Source organism: Carcharhinus amblyrhynchos, chromosome 7, assembly GCF_965287045.1.
Source record: "Carcharhinus amblyrhynchos chromosome 7, sCarAmb.v2.hapA, whole genome shotgun sequence".
NCBI classification, from domain to species: domain Eukaryota; kingdom Metazoa; phylum Chordata; class Chondrichthyes; order Carcharhiniformes; family Carcharhinidae; genus Carcharhinus; species Carcharhinus amblyrhynchos.
The window spans coordinates 125,104,688-125,124,587 of NC_137330.1; the positions used below are offsets into that span (position 1 = coordinate 125,104,688).

The window sequence follows — 19,900 nt, forward strand, 5'->3', positions numbered from 1 at the left end:
AGAAACAGAGTGAAGAATCAGAGAGAGAGAAACAGAGTGAAGGATCAGAGAGAGAGACAGAGTGAAGGATCAGAGAGAGAGAGTGGGAGAGAAAGATACAGAGTGAAGGAAGAGAGAGAGAGATACAGAGTGAAGAATCAGAGAGAGAAAGAGAGAAACAGAGTGAAGGATCAGAGGGAGAGAGAGAGAAAGAGAGTGAAGGGTCAAAGAGAGAGAGAGAGAGAGAAACAGAGTGAAGGATCAGAGAGAGAGAAACAGAGTGAAGGGTCAGAGAGAGAGAGAGAGAGAGAGAAACGGAGTGAAGAATCAGAGAGAGAGAGAGAAAAACAGAGTGAAGGATCAGAGAGAGAGAGAAACAGAGTGAAGGATCAGAGAGATAGAGACAGAAACAGAGTGAAGGATCAGAGAGAGAGAGAGAGAAACAGAGTGAAGGGTCAAAGAGAGAGAGAGAGAAACAGAGTGAAGGGTCAAAGAGAGAGAGAGAGAAACAGAGTGAAGAATCAGAGAGAGAGAAACAGAGTGAAGAATCAGAGAGAGAGAGAAACAGAGTGAAGGATCAGAGAGAGAAACAGAGTGAAGGATCAGAGAGAGAGACAGAGTGAAGGATCAGAGAGAGAGAGTGGGAGAGAAAGATACAGAGTGAAGGAAGAGAGAGAGATACAGAGTGAAGAATCAGAGAGAGAAAGAGAGAAACAGAGTGAAGGATCAGAGGGAGAGAGAAACAGAGTGAAGGATCAGAGAGAGAGAGAGAGAGAGAGAAACAGAGTGAAGGGTCAAAGAGAGAGAGAGAGAAACAGAGTGAAGGATCAGAGAGAGAGAGAGGAACAGAGTGAAGGATCAGAGAGAGAGAGAGTGAAGGATCAGAGAGAGAGAAGAGAGTGAAGATTCAGAGAGAGAGAGAGAGAAACAGAGTGAAGGATCACAGAGAGAGAAACAGAGTGAAGGGTCAGAGAGAGAGAGAGAGAGAGAAACGGAGTGAAGAATCAGAGAGAGAGAGAGAAAAACAGAGTGAAGGATCAGAGAGAGAGAGAAACAGAGTGAATCACCAGAGAGAGAGAAACAGAGTGAAGGATCAGAGAGATAGAGACAGAAACAGAGTGAAGGATCAGAGATAGAGAGAAACAGAGTGAAGGATCAGAGAGAGAGAGAGAGAAACAGAGTGAAGGGTCAAAGAGAGAGAGAGAGAAACAGAGTGAAGGATCAGAGAGAGAGAGAGAAACAGAGTGAAGGGTCAAAGAGAGAGAGAGAGAAACAGAGTGAAGGGTCAAAGAGAGAGAGAGAGAAACAGAGTGAAGGATCAGAGAGAGAAACAGAGTGAAGGATCAGAGAGAGAGACAGAGTGAAGGATCAGAGAGAGAGAGTGGGAGAGAGAGATACAGAGTGAAGGAAGAGAGACAGAGATACAGAGTGAAGAATCAGAGAGAGAAAGAGAGAAACAGAGTGAAGGATCAGAGGGAGCGAGAAACAGAGTGAAGGATCAGAGAGAGAGAGAAACAGAGTGAAGGATCAGAGACAGAGAGAGAGAAACAGAGTGAAAGAGCAGACAGAGAGAGAGAAACAGTGAAGGTCAGAGAGAGAGAGAAAGAGAGTGAAGGACGAGAAAGAGAGTGAAGGATCAGAGAGAGAGAGAGAGCGAAACAGAGTGAAGTATCAGGGAAAGAGAGAGAAACAGAGTGAAGAATCAGAGAGAGAGAAACAGAGTGAAGAATCAGAGAGAGAGAAACAGAGTGAAGAATCAGAGAGAGAGAAACAGAGTGAAGGATCAGAGAGAGAGACAGAGTGAAGGATCAGAGAGAGAGAGTGGGAGAGAAAGATACAGAGTGAAGGAAGAGAGAGAGAGATACAGAGTGAAGAATCAGAGAGAGAAAGAGAGAAACAGAGTGAAGGATCAGAGGGAGAGAGAGAGAAAGAGAGTGAAGGGTCAAAGAGAGAGAGAGAGAGAGAAACAGAGTGAAGGATCAGAGAGAGAGAAACAGAGTGAAGGGTCAGAGAGAGAGAGAGAGAGAGAGAGAAACGGAGTGAAGAATCAGAGAGAGAGAGAGAAAAACAGAGTGAAGGATCAGAGAGAGAGAGAAACAGAGTGAAGGATCAGAGAGATAGAGACAGAAACAGAGTGAAGGATCAGAGAGAGAGAGAGAGAAACAGAGTGAAGGGTCAAAGAGAGAGAGAGAGAAACAGAGTGAAGGGTCAAAGAGAGAGAGAGAGAAACAGAGTGAAGAATCAGAGAGAGAGAAACAGAGTGAAGAATCAGAGAGAGAGAGAAACAGAGTGAAGGATCAGAGAGAGAAACAGAGTGAAGGATCAGAGAGAGAGACAGAGTGAAGGATCAGAGAGAGAGAGTGGGAGAGAAAGATACAGAGTGAAGGAAGAGAGAGAGATACAGAGTGAAGAATCAGAGAGAGAAAGAGAGAAACAGAGTGAAGGATCAGAGGGAGAGAGAAACAGAGTGAAGGATCAGAGAGAGAGAGAGAGAGAGAGAAACAGAGTGAAGGGTCAAAGAGAGAGAGAGAGAAACAGAGTGAAGGATCAGAGAGAGAGAGAGGAACAGAGTGAAGGATCAGAGAGAGAGAGAGTGAAGGATCAGAGAGAGAGAAGAGAGTGAAGATTCAGAGAGAGAGAGAGAGAAACAGAGTGAAGGATCACAGAGAGAGAAACAGAGTGAAGGGTCAGAGAGAGAGAGAGAGAGAGAAACGGAGTGAAGAATCAGAGAGAGAGAGAGAAAAACAGAGTGAAGGATCAGAGAGAGAGAGAAACAGAGTGAATCACCAGAGAGAGAGAAACAGAGTGAAGGATCAGAGAGATAGAGACAGAAACAGAGTGAAGGATCAGAGATAGAGAGAAACAGAGTGAAGGATCAGAGAGAGAGAGAGAGAAACAGAGTGAAGGGTCAAAGAGAGAGAGAGAGAAACAGAGTGAAGGATCAGAGAGAGAGAGAGAAACAGAGTGAAGGGTCAAAGAGAGAGAGAGAGAAACAGAGTGAAGGGTCAAAGAGAGAGAGAGAGAAACAGAGTGAAGGATCAGAGAGAGAAACAGAGTGAAGGATCAGAGAGAGAAACAGAGTGAAGGATCAGAGAGAGAGACAGAGTGAAGGATCAGAGAGAGAGAGTGGGAGAGAGAGATACAGAGTGAAGGAAGAGAGACAGAGATACAGAGTGAAGAATCAGAGAGAGAAAGAGAGAAACAGAGTGAAGGATCAGAGGGAGCGAGAAACAGAGTGAAGGATCAGAGAGAGAGAGAAACAGAGTGAAGGATCAGAGACAGAGAGCGAGAAACAGAGTGAAAGAGCAGACAGAGAGAGAGAAACAGTGAAGGTCAGAGAGAGAGAGAAAGAGAGTGAAGGACGAGAAAGAGAGTGAAGGATCAGAGAGAGAGAGAGAGCGAAACAGAGTGAAGTATCAGGGAAAGAGAGAGAAACAGAGTGAAGAATCAGAGAGAGAGAAACAGAGTGAAGAATCAGAGAGAGAGAAACAGAGTGAAGAATCAGAGAGAGAGAAACAGAGTGAAGGATCAGAGAGAGAGACAGAGTGAAGGATCAGAGAGAGAGAGTGGGAGAGAAAGATACAGAGTGAAGGAAGAGAGAGAGAGATACAGAGTGAATAATCAGAGAGAGAAAGAGAGAAACAGAGTGAAGGATCAGAGGGAGAGAGAGAGAAAGAGAGTGAAGGGTCAAAGAGAGAGAGAGAGAGAGAAACAGAGTGAAGGATCAGAGAGAGAGAGAGAGGAACAGAGTGAAGGATCAGAGAGAGAGAGAGAAGAGAGTGAAGATTCAGAGAGAGAGAGAAACAGAGTGAAGGATCACAGAGAGAGAAACAGAGTGAAGGATCACAGAGAGAGAAACAGAGTGAAGGATCACAGAGAGAGAGAAACAGAGTGAAGGGTCAGAGAGAGAGAGAGAGAGAGAGAAACAGAGTGAAGAATCAGAGAGAGAGAGAGAAAAACAGAGTGAAGGATCAGAGAGAGAGAGAAACAGAGTGAATCATAAGAACATAAGAACATAAGAAATAGGAGCAGAAGTAGGCCATCTGGCCCTTCGAGCCTGCCCCGCCATTCAATAAGATCATGGCTGATCTGTCGTGGCTCAGTTCCACTTTCCCGCCCTCTCCCCATAACCCTTAATCCCCTCTCTTATCAAAAACCCATCAACCCGCTTCTTAAAAATATTTAGCGAGGCAGCCTCCACCACTTCAACGGGCAGAGAATTCCAGAGATTCACCACCCTTTGAGTGAAGAAGTTCCTCCTCAACTCCGTTCTGAACCGCCCCCCCTTTATCTTGAGGCTGTGCCCCCTAGTCCTACTGTCTTTTTTGAGCGGGAAGAGTCTTTCCACCTCTATCCTATCCATCCCATTCATCATCTTATACGTCTCAATGAGATCTCCCCTCATTCTTCTAAACTCTAACGAGTACAAGCCTAGTTTATTCAGCCTCTCCTCATAGCTCAACCCCCTCAACTCCGGTATCAGCCTAGTAAACCTCCTCTGCACTCCCTCCAAGGCCAAAATATCCTTGCGCAGGTGCGGCGCCCAAAACTGCACACAGTACTCCAGCTGCGGCCTCACCAATGCCCTATACAGCTGCAGCAAGACCTCCCTACTTTTATATTCAATCCCCCTCGCTATGAAGGCCAGCATCCCATTCGCCTTCCTGACCACCTGCTGCACCTGCAAGCTGGGTTTTTGCGACTCATGCACAAGGACCCCGAGGTCCCTCTGCACCGTCGCCTGCTGCAGTTTTTCGCCACATAAGTAATAGTCCTTCCTACCATTCTTCCTACCAAAGTGGACCACCTCACACTTGCCAACATTAAATTCCATTTGCCATTTCCTGGCCCATTCGCCCAGCCTATCTAGATCCTTCTGCAGACTCTCCACACCCTCCGCACAATTTGCCTTTCCCCCAATCTTGGTGTCATCAGCAAATTTCGACACCCTACACTCGGTTCCCTCCTCCAGATCATCTATATAAATGGTAAATAGCTGAGGCCCCAGCACCGACCCCTGGGGCACCCCACTAGTCACCAACCGCCAATCCGAATAGCACCCATTGACCCCCACTCTCTGCCTCCTATTTGACAACCAATCCTCTATCCACGCTAACACCCTACCCCCAACTCCATGTCCTCTGACCTTCTGCAGTAACCTCTTGTGAGGTACCTTATCAAACGCCTTCTGAAAATCCAGAAAGACCACATCCACCGGCTCTCCTCTATCCACCGCCCTAGACACATCCTCATAGAACTCCAGTAAATTTGTCAGACACGACTTCCCTTTAATGAAACCGTGTTGCGTCTGCCCTATCAAGCAATTCCCTTCAAGATGCCTCGCAATTTCCTCCTTAATGACGGATTCTAACATTTTACCTACCACAGACGTTAAACTAACCGGCCTGTAATTCCCCGCCTTTTGCCTGGCACCCTTCTTAAACAACGGCGTAACATTAGCCGTTTTCCAATCCTCCGGCACTTCCCCGGAATCCAGCGACGTCTGGAAAATAACCACCAAGGCATCCACTATCACCTCCGCCATTTCTTTCAGAACCCTCGGATGCATTCCATCCGGTCCTGGGGACTTGTCCACAATCAGCCCCTCCAGTCTGTTGCGCACCACCTCTCTAGTAACAGTAATGTCATTAAGACCCTCCAGTCCTACCACCTTTCCATCGCTAACACCCGGCAAATTATTCACGTCCTCCTCCGTGAAGACAGAAACAAAAAAGTTATTCAAGACCTTAGCCATATCCCCATCCCCTACCACTAGGTCCCCTTTCTCATCCGCTAAGGGACCAACGTTCACCCTAGCCAGCCTCTTCCTTTTTATATATTTATAAAAACTCTTGCTATCCTTTTTTATATTAAGCGCTAGCCCAGCTTCATAGCTTCTTCTACCCTCCTTTATCAACTTTTTTGTCAATCTTTGTTGACATTTAAACCTCTCCCAATCCTCTTCTCGCCCACTGCTCTTAGCTACTCTAAATTCCTCCGCTTTTAATTTAACACTTTCCTTCACCTCCTTCGTTATCCACGGCTTATTACCTCTCTTCCTACTGTCCTTTTTAACCATCGGAATAAATTTCTGCTGAGCACCAAGAAAGATCTCCTTAAAGATCCTCCACTGCTCCTCAGCAAACCTACCTTCCAACGCGCTCCCCCAGTCCACATTCGCCAATTCTTCTCTCATCCTACCATACTCCCCTCTATTCAAACAAAGGACGCGTGTCCGGGAACCCACTTTCTCCTCCTCCATCTGCAACAGAAACTCCACCATACAATGATCACTCTCTCCAAGAGGATCCTTCACCTCAAGGTCCCTAATTCTACCCGCCTCATTACATAGCACCAGATCCAAGATAGCTCGCTCCCTCGTCGGCTCCAACACACACTGTTCCAGGAAACTATCCCGGCAGCATTCCAAGAACTCCTCCTCGAGCCCACCTCGTCCAACATGGGTCGACCAATCAATATGCAGATTGAAATCCCCCATAACTACTGCCGTCCCATTCCTGCACGCCACACTTATTTGCGCGTTAACAGCCCGCCCCACCTCCAGATCATTATTCGGGGGCCTATAGACGACACCCACCAGCGTCTTCCTCCCTTTGCTGTTCCTAATCTCCACCCACAACGATTCCACTTTCTGCTCTTTGGCTCCGATATCATCCCTTGCTACCACCTTGATGCTGTCCTTAATCAGCAGAGCTACGCCACCCCCTCTTTCCTCCTGCCTATCCTTCCTAAACACTTGATAGCCCTGTACATTCATCTCCCAGTCCCTGTCACTTTGCAGCCACGTCTCTGTAATGGCCACCAGATCGTATCCATTTGTGTCGATCTGCGCCACCAGCTCATCCACTTTATTCCGAATGCTTCGTGCATTCAGATAAAGCGCTTTCATCCCAGCCTTCTTCTGGACCCTATTTGCCGTAACGCCACCACTTGGGACATCCTCAGCCTCTTCCCTTACCTGTACCCTATCCTTAACTGTAGACCTCCTAACATCACCTACCCTCGCACCCTCCCCCCCCCTAATTAGTTTAAAGCCCTGTCTACAGTCCTCTTTACTCGATTCGCCAGCACTCTGGTCCCAGCACGATTCAGACCAACCCCATCCCGCCCGAACAAGTCCCACCTACCCCAATACTGGTGCCAATGCCCCATAAATTCGAACCCATTCCTCCCACACCAATCTCTGAGCCACCCATTCACTTCCTTTATCCTGTCAACCCTACGCCCGTCTGCACTCGGTTCAGGCAGTAGCCCAGAGAAGACCACCTTGTCGGTTCTACTTTTTAATTCCATTCCCAGCTTCTCATACTCCCTCCCCAGATCCTCAGTCCGCACTTTGCCTACGTCGCTGGCACCCACATGTACCACCACAACTGGGTTCTCACCCTCCCACTCCAGATTCCTCTGCAGCCCAGCTGCGACATCCTGTACCCGAGCACCAGGCAGACAACACACCCTTCTGTGCACTTTGTCATTGTGACAAAGGACAGTGTCAATACCCTTCACCCCACTATCCCCAATCACTACTACGTTCCTTTTCCCCTTCTCTTTGCCTATGTCCTGCTGCATCACTGTACCGTGTGCAGTTTGCTCACCAACCTCACCTGCCTCGTCCTCTTCCAGAGTGGAAGCAAGAACCTCAAACCTGTTATGCAGATTAAGAGGCTGAGGCCTCCGCTCCTCACCCCCCTTCCTCCTCCCAGCAGCCCCCTTTTGTTCCTGACCCTTAGATTTAGACAGTCTAGAGGGGGTGGATGTCACTTGCACCCCATTGACAATGACACCCTCTCTCCCCCTGATGAGCCTCAGTGTCTGTAGCTCAGAGGCCAGCTCATCCACCTTGAGCTGGAGCTCCTCCAGCAACCTGCACTTACTGCAGACATGGTCTCTGGGAAGGACCCTGGGGTCCACCAGTTCCCACATCATACAGGAACCGCACATCACATGTCCCTCCATTATTCAATATAATTTGTTGTGGGAAAAATTTTTTCCTTGTTTTTTGCTGTAGTAGTTTTGAAAAAAAAATTTTTTTTTTCCTTGTTCTTTCCACCTGGCCTTTTTACCTTCAAGCCCTTTTTGATATTAAGCCCTAATAGCTCACTCTGCTGCCCTCTCACTCCGCTGCCCGCTCCGACGCTGCCCGCTATCTACACCAGGCCTCCTTTTAAACTTGGCGCTGATTTAAAGCTGATGGGCCACAACTGCCTGATAATCACTCCCTCACAATTCTTAAAGCAGTAAATACAATAAGTAAATGCTTTAAACAGTTCTACAAAGAACAAAGTGCTTTAAACTTATTTTAAACAGGTTTTTAACAGGTAAAGTCTTAGCTTTCTCTCTGATGCTCCTTCCTCGTCTGCTCCAGCAAACAATCAGAGAGAGAGAAACAGAGTGAAGGATCAGAGAGATAGAGACAGAAACAGAGTGAAGGATCAGAGAGAGAGAGAAACAGAGTGAAGGATCAGAGAGAGAGAGAGAGAAAAACAGAGTGAAGGGTCAAAGAGCGAGAGAGAGAAACAGAGTGAAGGGTCAAAGAGAGAGAGAGAGAAACAGAGTGAAGGATCAGAGAGAGAAACAGAGTGAAGGATCAGAGAGAGAGACAGAGTGAAGGATCAGAGAGAGAGAGTGGGAGAGAGAGATACAGAGTGAAGGAAGAGAGAGAGAGATACAGAGTGAAGAATCAGAGAGAGAAAGAGAGAAACAGAGTGAAGGATCAGAGGGAGAGAGAAACAGAGTGAAGGATCAGAGAGAGAGAGAAACAGAGTGAAGGATCACAGAGAGAGAGAAACAGAGTGAAGGGTCAGAGAGAGAGAGAAACGGAGTGAAGAATCAGAGAGAGAGAGAAACAGAGTGAAGGATCAGAGACAGAGAGAGAGAAACAGAGTGAAAGAGCAGACAGAGAGAGAGAAACAGTGAAGGATCAGAGAGAGAAAGAGAGAAACAGAGTGAAGGATCAGAGGGAGCGAGAAACAGAGTGAAGGATCAGAGAGAGAGAGAAACAGAGTGAAGGATCAGAGACAGAGAGAGAGAAACAGAGTGAAAGAGCAGACAGAGAGAGAGAAACAGTGAAGGATCAGAGAGAGAGAGAAAGAGAGTGAAGGACGAGAAAGAGAGTGAAGGATCAGAGAGAGAGAGAGAGCGAAACAGAGTGAAGGATCAGAGAGAGAGAGAAACAGAGTGAAGGATCACAGAGAGAGAGAAACAGAGTGAAGGATCACAGAGAGAGAGAAACAGAGTGAAGGGTCACAGAGAGAGAGAGAAACAGAGTGAAGGATCACAGAGAGAGAGAAACAGAGTGAAGAATCAGAGAGAGAGAGAAACAGAGTGAAGGATCAGAGAGAGAGAGAAACAGAGTGAATCATCAGAGAGAGAGAAACAGAGTGAAGGATCAGAGAGATAGAGACAGAAACAGAGTGAAGGATCAGAGAGAGAGAGAAACAGAGTGAAGGATCAGAGAGAGAGAGAGAAACAGAGTGAAGGATCAGAGAGAGGGACAGAAACAGAGTGAAGAATCAGAGAGAAAGACAGAAACAGTGAAGAATCAGAGCGAGAGACAGAAACAGTGAAGAATCAGAGAGAGAGAAACAGAGTGAAGGGTCAAAGAGAGAGAGAGAGAAACAGAGTGAAGGATCAGAGAGAGAGAGAGAGGAACAGAGTGAAGGATCAGAGAGAGAGAGAGTGAAGGATCAGAGAGAGAGAGAGAGTGAAGGATCAGAGAGAGAGAGAAACAGAGTGAAGGATCACAGAGAGAGAAACAGAGTGAAGATTCACAGAGAGAGAGAAACGGAGTGAAGAATCAGAGAGAGAGAGAGAAAAATAGAGTGAAGGATCAGAGAGAGAGAGAAACAGAGTGATTCATCAGAGAGAGAGAAACAGAGTGAAGGGTCAAAGAGAGAGAGAGAGAAACAGAGTGAAGGATCTGAGAGAGAGAGAAACAGAGTGAAGGGTCAAAGAGAGAGAGAGAGAAACAGAGTGAAGGGTCAAAGAGAGAGAGACAGAAACAGAGTGAAGGATCAGAGAGAGAGAGACAAACAGAGTGAAGGGTCAAAGAGAGAGAGAGAGAAACAGAGTGAAGGATCAGAGAGAGAGAAACAGAGTGAAGGATCAGAGAGAGAGAAACAGAGTGAAGGATCAGAGAGAGAGAAACAGAGTGAAGGATCAGAGAGAAAGACAGAAACACAGTGAAGAATCAGAGAGAGAGACAGAAACAGAGTGAAGGATCAGACAGAGAGAGAGAGAAACAGAGTGAAGGAAGAGAGAGAGAGATACAGAGTGAAGGGTCAGAGAGAGAGAGAGAAACAGAGTGTAGAATCAGAGAGAGAGAGAGAAACAGAGTGAAGGATCAGACAGAAAGAGCAACAGAGTGAATCATCACAGAGAGAGAAACAGAGTGAAGGATCAGAGAGAGAGAGAGACAGAGTGAGGGGTCAGCGACAGAGAAAGAGAAACAGAGTGAAGGATCAGAGCGAGAGAGAGAAATAGAGTGAAGGATCAGAGCGAGAGAGAGAAACAGAGTGAAGGATCAGAGAGAGAGAGACAAACAGAGTGAAGGGTCAAAGAAAGAGAGAGAGAAACAGAGTGAAGGATCAGAGAGACAGAGAGAAAGAGAGTGAAGGATCAGAGAGAGATAGAAAGAGAGCGAATGATCAGAGAGAGAGAGAGCGAAGGATCAGAGAGAGAGAAACAGAGTGAAGGATCAGAGAGAAAGAAAGTGAAGGGTCAGGGAGAGAGAGAGAGAGCGAAACAGACTGAAGGGTCAGAGAGATAGAAAGAGAAACAGAGTGAAGGATCAGAGAGAGAAAGAGAGAAACAGAGTGACGGATCAGAGAGAGAGAAACAGAGTGAAGGATCAGAGAGAGAGACAGAAACGGAGTGAAGGATCAGAGAGTGATAAACTGAGTGAAGGATCAGAGAGAGAGAGAAACAGAGTGAAGGATCAGAGAGAGAGAGAGAGAGAAAGAGAGTGAAGGATCAGAGAGAGAGAGCGAAACAGAGTGAAGGGTCAGAGAGAGAGAGAAAGAGATTGAAGGATCAGAGAGAGAGAAAGAGATTGAAGGATCAGAGAGAGAGAAAGAGAGTGAAGGATCAGAGAGAGAGAGAAAGAGAGTGAAGGATCAGAGAGAGAGAAAGAGAGTGAAGGATCAGAGAGAGAGAAAGAGAGTGAAGGATCAGAGAGAGAGTGAGAAAGAGAGTGAAGGATCAGAGAGAGAGTGAGAAAGAGAGTGAAGGATCAGAGAGAGAGAGAGAAAGTGAGTGAAGGATCAGAGAGAGAGAGAAAGAGAATTAAGGATCAGAGAGAGAGAGAGAGTGAAGGGTCAGAGAGAGAGAGCGAAACAGAGTGAAGGATCAGAGAGAGAGAGAGAAAGTGAGTGAAGGATCAGAGAGAGAGAGAAAGAGAATTAAGGATCAGAGAGAGAAAGAGAGTGAAGGGTCAGAGAGAGAGAGCGAAACAGAGTGAAGGGTCAGAGAGAGAGAAAGAGAAACAGAGTGAAGGATCAGAGAGAGAGAGAAAGAGATTGAAGGATCAGAGAGAGAGAAAGAGAGTGAAGGATCAGAGAGAGAGAAACAGAGTGAAGGATCAGAGAGAGAAAGAGAGTGAAGGGTCAGAGAGAGAGAGCGAAACAGAGTGAAGGGTCAGAGAGAGAGAAAGAGAAACAGAGTGAAGGATCAGAGAGAGAGAGAAAGAGATTGAAGGATCAGAGAGAGAGAAAGAGAGTGAAGGATCAGAGAGAGAGAGCGAAACAGAGTGAAGGGTCAGAGAGAGAGAGAGAGAAAGAGATTGAAGGATCAGAGAGAGAGAAAGAGATTGAAGGATCAGAGAGAGAGAAAGAGAGTGAAGGGTCAGAGAGAGAGAAAGAGAGTGAAGGATCAGAGAGAGAGAAAGAGAGTGAAGGATCAGAGAGAGAGTGAGAAAGAGAGTGAAGGATCAGAGAGAGAGTGAGAAAGAGAGTGAAGGATCAGAGAGAGAGAGAGAAAGAGAATGAAGGATCAGAGAGAGAGAGAGAGAAAGAGAATGAAGGATCAGAGAGAGAGAAACAGAGTGAAGGATCAGAGAGAGACACACAGAGTGAAGGATCAGAGAGAGAGAGAGAGAGAGAAACAGAGTGAAGGATCAGAGAGAGACACACAGAGTGAAGGATCAGAGAGAGAGAGAAACAGAGTGAAGGATTAGAGAGAGAGAGAGAAACAGAGTGAAGGATCAGAGGGAGGGCGAAACAGAGTGCAGGATCAGAGAGAGAGAGTGAAACAGAGTGAAGGATCAGAGAGAGAGAGAGAGAGAGACACACAGAGTGAAGGGCCAGAGACAGAGAGAGAACCAGAGCGAAGGATCAGAGAGAGAGAGAGAGAGAAACAGAGTGAAGGATCAGAGAGAGAGAGAGACAGAAGGAGAGTGAAGGATCAGTGAGATAGAGAGAAACAGAGTGAAGGATCAGAGAGAGAGAGAGAGAGCGAGAGAGACAGAAGCAGAGTGAAGGACCACAGAGAGAGAGACACACAGACAGAATGAAGGGCCAGAGTCAGAGAGAGAACCAGAGTGAAGGATCAGAAGAGAAACAGAGTGAAGGTCAGAGAGAGAGAGAGACAGAAACAGAGTGAAGGATCAGAGAGAGAGAGAGAAACGTCGTGAAGGATCAGAGAGACAGAGAGACGCACACAGAGTGAAGGATCAGAGAGAGAAACTGAGTGAAGGATCAGAGAGAGAGAGAGAAACATCGTGAAGGATCAGAGAGAGAGAGAGAAACATCGTGAAGGATCAGAGAGAGAGAGAGAAACATCGTGAAGGATCAGAGAGAGAGAGAGAGACACAGAGTGAAGGATCAGAGAGAGAGAGAAACAGAGTGAAGCGTCAGAGAGAGAGACAGAAGCCGATTGATGGATCAGTGAGAGAGAGAGAGAAAGAGAGTGAAGAATCAGAGAGAGAGAAAGAAACAGCGCAGGATCAGAGAGGGAGAGCAACAGAGTGAAGGATCAGAGAGAGAGAGAGAAACAAACAGAGTGAAGGATCAGAGTGAGAGAGAGAGACAGAAGCAGAGTGAAGGGCCAGAGAGAGAGAGAGACAGACAGAATGAAGGGCCAGAGTCAGAGAGAGAACCAGAGTGAAGCATCTGAGAGAGAAACAGAGTGAAGGTCAGAGAGAGAGACAGAAACAGAGTGAAGGATCAGAGAGACAGAGAGACACACAGAGTGAAGGATCAGAGAGAGAGAGAGCGAGAGAGACAGAAGCAGAGTGAAGGACCAGAGAGAGAGACAGAATGAAGGGCCAGAGTCAGAGAGAGAACCAGAGTGCAGGATCAGAGAGAGAACCAGAGTGCAGGATCAGAGAGAGAACCAGAGTGCAGGATCAGAGAGAGAAACAGAGTGCAGGATCAGAGAGAGAACCAGAGTGCAGGATCAGAGAGAGAAACAGAGTGAAGGATCAGAGAGAGAAACAGAGTGAAGGATCAGAGAGAGAAACAGTGAAGGATCAGAGAGAGAACCAGAGTGAAGGATCAGAGAGAGAAACAGAGTGAAGGATCAGAGAGAGAAACAGAGTGAAGGATCAGAGAGAGAAACAGTGAAGGATCAGAGAGAGAGAGAGAGAGAGAGCGAGAGAGACAGAAGCAGAGTTAAGGACCACAGAGAGAGAGAGACACAGACAGAATGAAGGGCCAGAGTCAGAGAGAGAACCAGAGTGAAGGATCTGAGAGAGAGAGAGAGAATCATCGTGAAGGATCAGAGAGACACACACAGAGTGAAGGATCAGAGAGAGAAACATCGTGAAGGATCAGAGAGAGAGAGAGAAACATCGTGAAGGATCAGAGAGAGAGAGAGAGAGACACAGAGTGAAGGATCAGAGAGAGAGAGAAACAGAGTGAAGCGTCAGAGAGAGAGAGAGAGGAACAGAGTGAAGGATCAGAGAGAGAGACAGAAGCCGATTGATGGATCAGTGAGAGAGAGAGAGAGAAAGAGAGTGAAGAGTTTGAGAGAGAGAGAGAAACAGAGTGAAGAATCAGAGAGAAAGAAACAGCGCAGGATCAGAGAGAGAGAGCAACAGAGTGAAGCATCAGAGAGAGAGAGAGAGAAACAAACAGAGTGAAGGATCAGAGAGAGAGAGAGACAGAAGCAGAGTGAAGGGCCAGAGAGAGAGAGAGACAGACAGAATGAAGGGCCAGAGTCAGAGAGAGAACCAGAGTGAAGCATCTGAGAGAGAAACAGAGTGAAGGTCAGAGAGAGAGACAGAAACAGAGTGAAGGATCAGAGAGACAGAGAGACACACACAGAGTGAAGGATCAGAGAGAGAGAGAGAAACAGAGTGAAGGATCAGAGAGAGAGAGAGAAACAGAGTGAAGGATCAGAGAGAGAGAGAAACAGAGTGAAGGATCAGAGAGAGAGAGAGAAACAGAGTGAAGGATCAGAGAGAGAGAGAGAAACAGAGTGAAGGATCAGAGAGAGAGAGACACAGAGTGAAGGGCCAGAGACAGAGAGAGAACCAGAGTGAAGGATCAGAGAGAGAGAGAAACAGAGTGAAGGATCAGAGAGAGAGAGAGAACCAGAGTGAAGGATCAGAGAGAGAGAGAAACAGAGTGAAGGATCAGAGAGAGAGAGAGAGAGTGAGAGAGAAACAGAGTGAAGGATCAGAGAGAGAAACAGATTGAAGGATCAGAGAGAGAGAGAGAGAGGGAAAAGCAGAGCGAAGGATCAGAGAGAGAGAGAAGAACAGAGTGAAGGATCAGAGAGAGAGAAACAGAGTGAAGGATCAGAGAGAGAGAGACACAGAGTGAAGGGCCAGAGACAGAGAGAGAACCAGAGTGAAGGATCAGAGAGAGAGAGAAAAACAGAGTGAAGGATCAGAGAGAGAGAGAGAAACAGAGTGAAGGATCAGAGAGAGAGAGAGAAACAGAGTGAAGGATCAGAGAGAGAGAGAAACAGAGTGAAGGATCAGAGAGAGAGCGAGAGTGAGAGAGAAACAGAGTGAAGGATCAGAGAGAGAAACAGATTGAAGGATCAGAGAGAGAGAGAGAGGGAAAAGCAGAGCGAAGGATCAGAGAGAGAGAGAAGAACAGAGTGAAGGATCAGAGCGAGAGAAACAGAGTGAAGGATCAGAGAGAGAGAGAGGAACAGAGTGTAGGATCAGAGTGAGAGAGAAACAGAGTGAAGAATCAGAGAGAGAGAAACAGAGTGAAGGATCAGAGGGAGAGAGAAACAGAGTGAAGGATCAGAGAGAGGACAAATAACAAGAACAATACAGGCCCTCCGAGCCTGCGCCGCTCATTGGTCCAGCTTGACCATTTGTTTGTTTCCCTCTGTTCCCAGTCTGTTCATGTGGCTATCCAGATAACAATTAAACGATCGCAGCGTGTCCGCCTCCGCCACCCTGCTTGGCTGTGCATTCCAGGCCTCCACCACCCTCTGTGTAAAATATGTCCCTCTGATATCTGAGTTAAACTTTGCCCCTCTCATCTTGAACCTGTAACTCCTTGTGTTTGTCACCTCCGACCTGGGAAAAAGCTTCCCACAGTTCACCCTATCTCTGCCCTTCATAATTTTATACACAATTATGAAGGGCATAGATAGAGAGCGAGAGAGAGAGAGGGGAAGGACTATTACTTACGTGGCGAAAAACTGCAGCAGGCGACGGTGCAGAGGGACCTCGGGGTCCTTGTGCATGAGTCGCAAAAACCCAGCTTGCAGGTGCAGCAGGTGGTCAGGAAGGCGAATGGGATGCTGGCCTTCATAGCGAGGGGGATTGAATATAAAAGTAGGGAGGTCTTGCTGCAGCTGTATAGGGCATTGGTGAGGCCGCAGCTGGAGTACTGTGTGCAGTTTTGGGCGCCGCACCTGCGCAAGGATATTTTGGCCCTGGAGGGAGTGCAGAGGAGGTTTACTAGGCTGATGCCAGAGTTGAGGGGGTTGAGCTATGAGGAGAGGCTGAATAAACTAGGCTTGTACTCGTTAGAGTTTAGAAGAATGAGGGGAGATCTCATTGAGACGTATAAGATGATGAATGGGATGGATAGGATAGAGGTGGAGAGACTCTTCCCGCTCAAAAAAGACAGTAGGACTAGGGGGCACAGCCTCAAGATAAAGGGGAGGCGGTTTAGAACGGAGTTGAGGAGGAACTTCTTCACTCAAAGGGTGGTGAATCTCTGGAATTCTCTGCCCGTTGAAGTGGTGGAGGCTGCCTCGCTAAATATTTTTAAGAAGCGGGTTGATGGGTTTTTGATAAGAGAGGGGATTAAGGGTTATGGGGAGAGGGCGGGAAAGTGGAACTGAGCCACGACAGATCAGCCATGATCTTATTGAATGGCGGGGCAGGCTCGAAGGGCTAGATGGCCTACTCCTGCTCCTATTTCTTATGTTCTTATGAAACAGAGTGCAGGATCAGAGAGAGAGAGAAACAGAATGATGGATCAATGAGAGAGGGGAAGAGATTGATGGAGAATTGAGAGAAGGATGAGAAAATGGAGCCATGTGATTGGAGAAAAGTAGAAACTGGTATACATTTCATATCCGTTAACATTCTCGTGTGTTTTACACCATAAAGTACAATGACTTGTGCTTGTTGGACTTGTCCAATCTTAATCCAACACCCACAATTATTAAGACAAAGTTAAATATAGTTCCTCACTGTTCTGAGAAATCCAGATTTCCTTCTCTCTTTCTGCATTTTCTTGCCCTTCATTCTCAATTTCCTCCTCTTCCTCGCCCTCAGAGAGAAGATCTGAGATTTGCTGTTGTAGTTCCAAACTTATGTTGTTTTCTGCTAGGATGAGGGTTCGCATGGAGGTGGGATAATTCTCCACCATGTCCAGAAACATCTGAGAGAGAGAGAACAAGCACAAAATATCATAGTGTATCAGCCCAAATTTATCATGGGCAGTATCTAACTTCATCTTGCAATCCTATTAATTTCTTCCCAGTGTACCTTTTCGCTTGTATCACTAGGCCTTACAGCTGAAAGGATTTTGGCCTGTTGCTAAGACTGGGCGAGGCCAATTTTGATGGTCTTAGAGAGAAGTTTTCAAAAGTTGCTTGGGAGAGGCTGTTCACAGGTAAAGGAATGTCTGGCAAGTGGGAGGCTTTCAAAGGTGAGATAACAAGAGTTCAAGGTCTCCATGTTCCTGTTCGTGTGAAGGCCAAAGCTAGCAGGAGTAGGGAACATTGGATCATGAAAGATATTGAAGCTCTGGTCAATAAAAAGGAAGCATATGTCAGGTATAGGCAGCTGGAGGCAAGTGAATCCCTTGAGGAGTATAGGGGCGTCAGAGTACACTTATAAGGGAAATCAGGAGGGCAAAAAGGGGAAATGAGATAGCTTTGGCAGATGAGGTGAAAGAGATTCCAAAGAGATTCTACAAATATATTAAGGGTAAAAGAATAACTAGGGAGAAAATAGAGCCCTTAAAGATCAATGAGGTCATCTATGTGCAGATCCACAAGTGATGGGCGAGATTCTAAATGAATATTTCTTGTCAGTCTTTATCGTGGAGAAAGACATGGAAGCTAGGGAACTTGTGGAAATAAATAGTAATGTCTTCATAGAATTCCTACAGTACAGAAGGAGACCATTTGGGCCCAGTGAACCTGCAATGACAACGATCCCACCCTATCCCAGATGTCTTGAAAAGGCATCCACATTACATAAGAGGAGACGCTGGAGGTCTTAAAATGCATAAGGGTTGGTAAATTCCCAGGACCTGATTAAGTATATCCCAGACCATTGTGGGAAGTTAGGGAAGAAATTGCATGGCCCTAGTGGAGATATTTATATCATTGATAGCTACGGGTAAGGTGACGGAAGGCAAATGTTGTGCTGTTATTTAAAAAAGGCGGCAGGGAAAAGCCAGGGAACTACAGACTGGTGAGCCTAACATCAACAGTCAGTAAGTTGTTGTAAGGGATTCTGAGAGACAGGATCTCCATGCAATTGAAAAGACAAGGACTGATTAATGATAGTCAGCATGGCTTTGTGTGTGGGAAGTTGTGCCTGACATATTTGATAGTTTTTTGAAAGGGTGACTAAAATAATAGATGAGGGCAGTGTGGTTGACATTGTTTACATGGACTTATTAAGATCTTCAACACAGCACCGCATGGAAGACTGTTTCATAAGGTTAGATCACATGGGATCCGGGGACAGCTAGCCAATTGGATACAAATTTGGCTTGCCAGATCTTTTTCCCGAAAGAAGAAGGTGGAAGGGAGATTGTCCACGGTGTGTGGGGTCCTTAATTATGCCGGCTGCTTTGCTGAGGCAGCAGGAAGTGTAGACAGAGTGAATGGATGGGAGGCTGGTTTGCATGATGGATTGGGCTACATTCACAACATTTTGTAGTTTCTTGTGGTCTTGAGCAGAGCAGGAGCCAAACCAAGCTGTGATACAACCAGAAAGAATGCTTTCTGTGGTGCGTTTATAAAAGTTAGTGAGAGTCGTAGTGATCATGCCAAAATTCCTTAGTCTTCTGAGAAAGTAGAGGCATTGGTGGGCTTTCTTAATAATAGTGTCGGCATGGAGGGAACCAGGACAGGTTTTTGGTGATCTGGACACCTAAAAACTTGAAGCTCTCGACCCTTTCTACTTCGTCCCCATTGATGTAGACAGGAGCATGTTCTCTTCTACGCTTCCTGAAGTCAATGACAATCTCCTTTGTTTTGCTGACATTGAACGAGAGATTGTTGTCACTGCAATAGTTCACCAGATTCTCTATCTCATTCCTTTACTCTGTGTCATCATTCTTTGAAATCCAGCCCACTACAATGCAGTGTTAATGTAAGTCGACTTGTGACTAATCAATAAACTTTACTTCACTTCTCATCAGTAAACTTGAAAATTGAGTGGGAGGGGAATTTGGGCACACAGTTATAGGTGTATAAGGAAGGTATTGGTAAGGCCACATTTAGAGGACTGCGTACAATTCTGGTTGCCCCGCTGTAGGACGGATGTTATTAAATTGGAAGGGTGCAAAAAAGATTTACAAGAACTGAAAGTTTGAATTATAAGGAGAGGCTGGATTGGCTGGGACTTATTTCCCTGCAGTGTAGGAGGATGACTGTTTGTTGAAGGTGAAGACATTGTGGTCCAGGGTGAAGCGGATGAGTTGCAAAATTGCATTTGGAAACTGGCAGTTGTCAGCGTTGAGTATCGAGGCAGTTGCAGCAATGCCATTGTCGTGGGGGATGCTGGTGTAGAGCGCCGAAATATCCATTGTGACGAGGAGCGCCCCTGGTTCAACTGCTCCACGTGTGCTGAAGGAAGTCCGTAATGTTGCGGCAAAAGCTGGGGGTTCTTTGTTCAATAGGTTGCCCTTGACATAGCCGGATAGGCTCTCGCACAGGGTCCCATTGCCCGATATGATGGGACGGCCAGGTGTGTTTGCCTTGTGAATCTTTGGGAGGCAGTAGAGATCTCCAACGTGGGGAGTACATGGGATGAGAGTACGGAGGGTGCTCTGAAGGTCCGGATTAAAGGTCTTGATCAGAGTGTTGAGTTGACGGGTGTGTTCTTTGGTCAGATCTGCGGGTAACTGTTTGTAGTTTTCCTCATTGTTCAGTTGTCGGTACACTTCTTTGCAGTAATCCATTCTGTTCAGTATGATGATGGCCCCTCCTTTGTCTGCTGGTTTGATGACAATGTTGCGATTGGTCTTGAGAGCGTGGATGGCGTTGCGTTGTGCTTGGCTGATGTTCGGGGCTGTCTTGTGAGCGCGGTTGATGAAACTGGTGTTGACGCACCTCCTGATGGCTTGGGCATACATGTCAAGTTGAGGGCAGCGGCCTTCCGGAGGAGTCCAATTGGACTCTTTCCTCTTTGGTTGCCGCACTGTGGATCTCTCTGTCGGCTGTTCCGGTTCATTGGCTGTCTCATTGTGTTCGCTGTTGGCCTCTTGGGGTTTGTGGAAGAACTCCCGCAGCTTCACTC

General features: G+C 46.6%; 1 protein-coding gene across 2 annotated transcripts in view; it reads right to left on the minus strand.

The window, feature by feature from the left end:
* Positions 1 to 19,900, minus strand: part of lrrc73 (leucine rich repeat containing 73) — a 146,945-nt gene that overhangs the window by 4,002 nt on the left and 123,043 nt on the right. The window contains exon 5 of one of the 2 annotated variants that reach the window (XM_080193097.1): positions 16,610 to 16,799. The exons of the other annotated variant lie outside the window; for it this stretch is intronic. Coding sequence (XP_080049223.1) covers positions 16,610 to 16,799 — 190 coding nt within the window. The remainder of the gene's footprint in view (positions 1 to 16,609; positions 16,800 to 19,900) is intronic. 2 annotated transcript variants of the gene reach the window in all.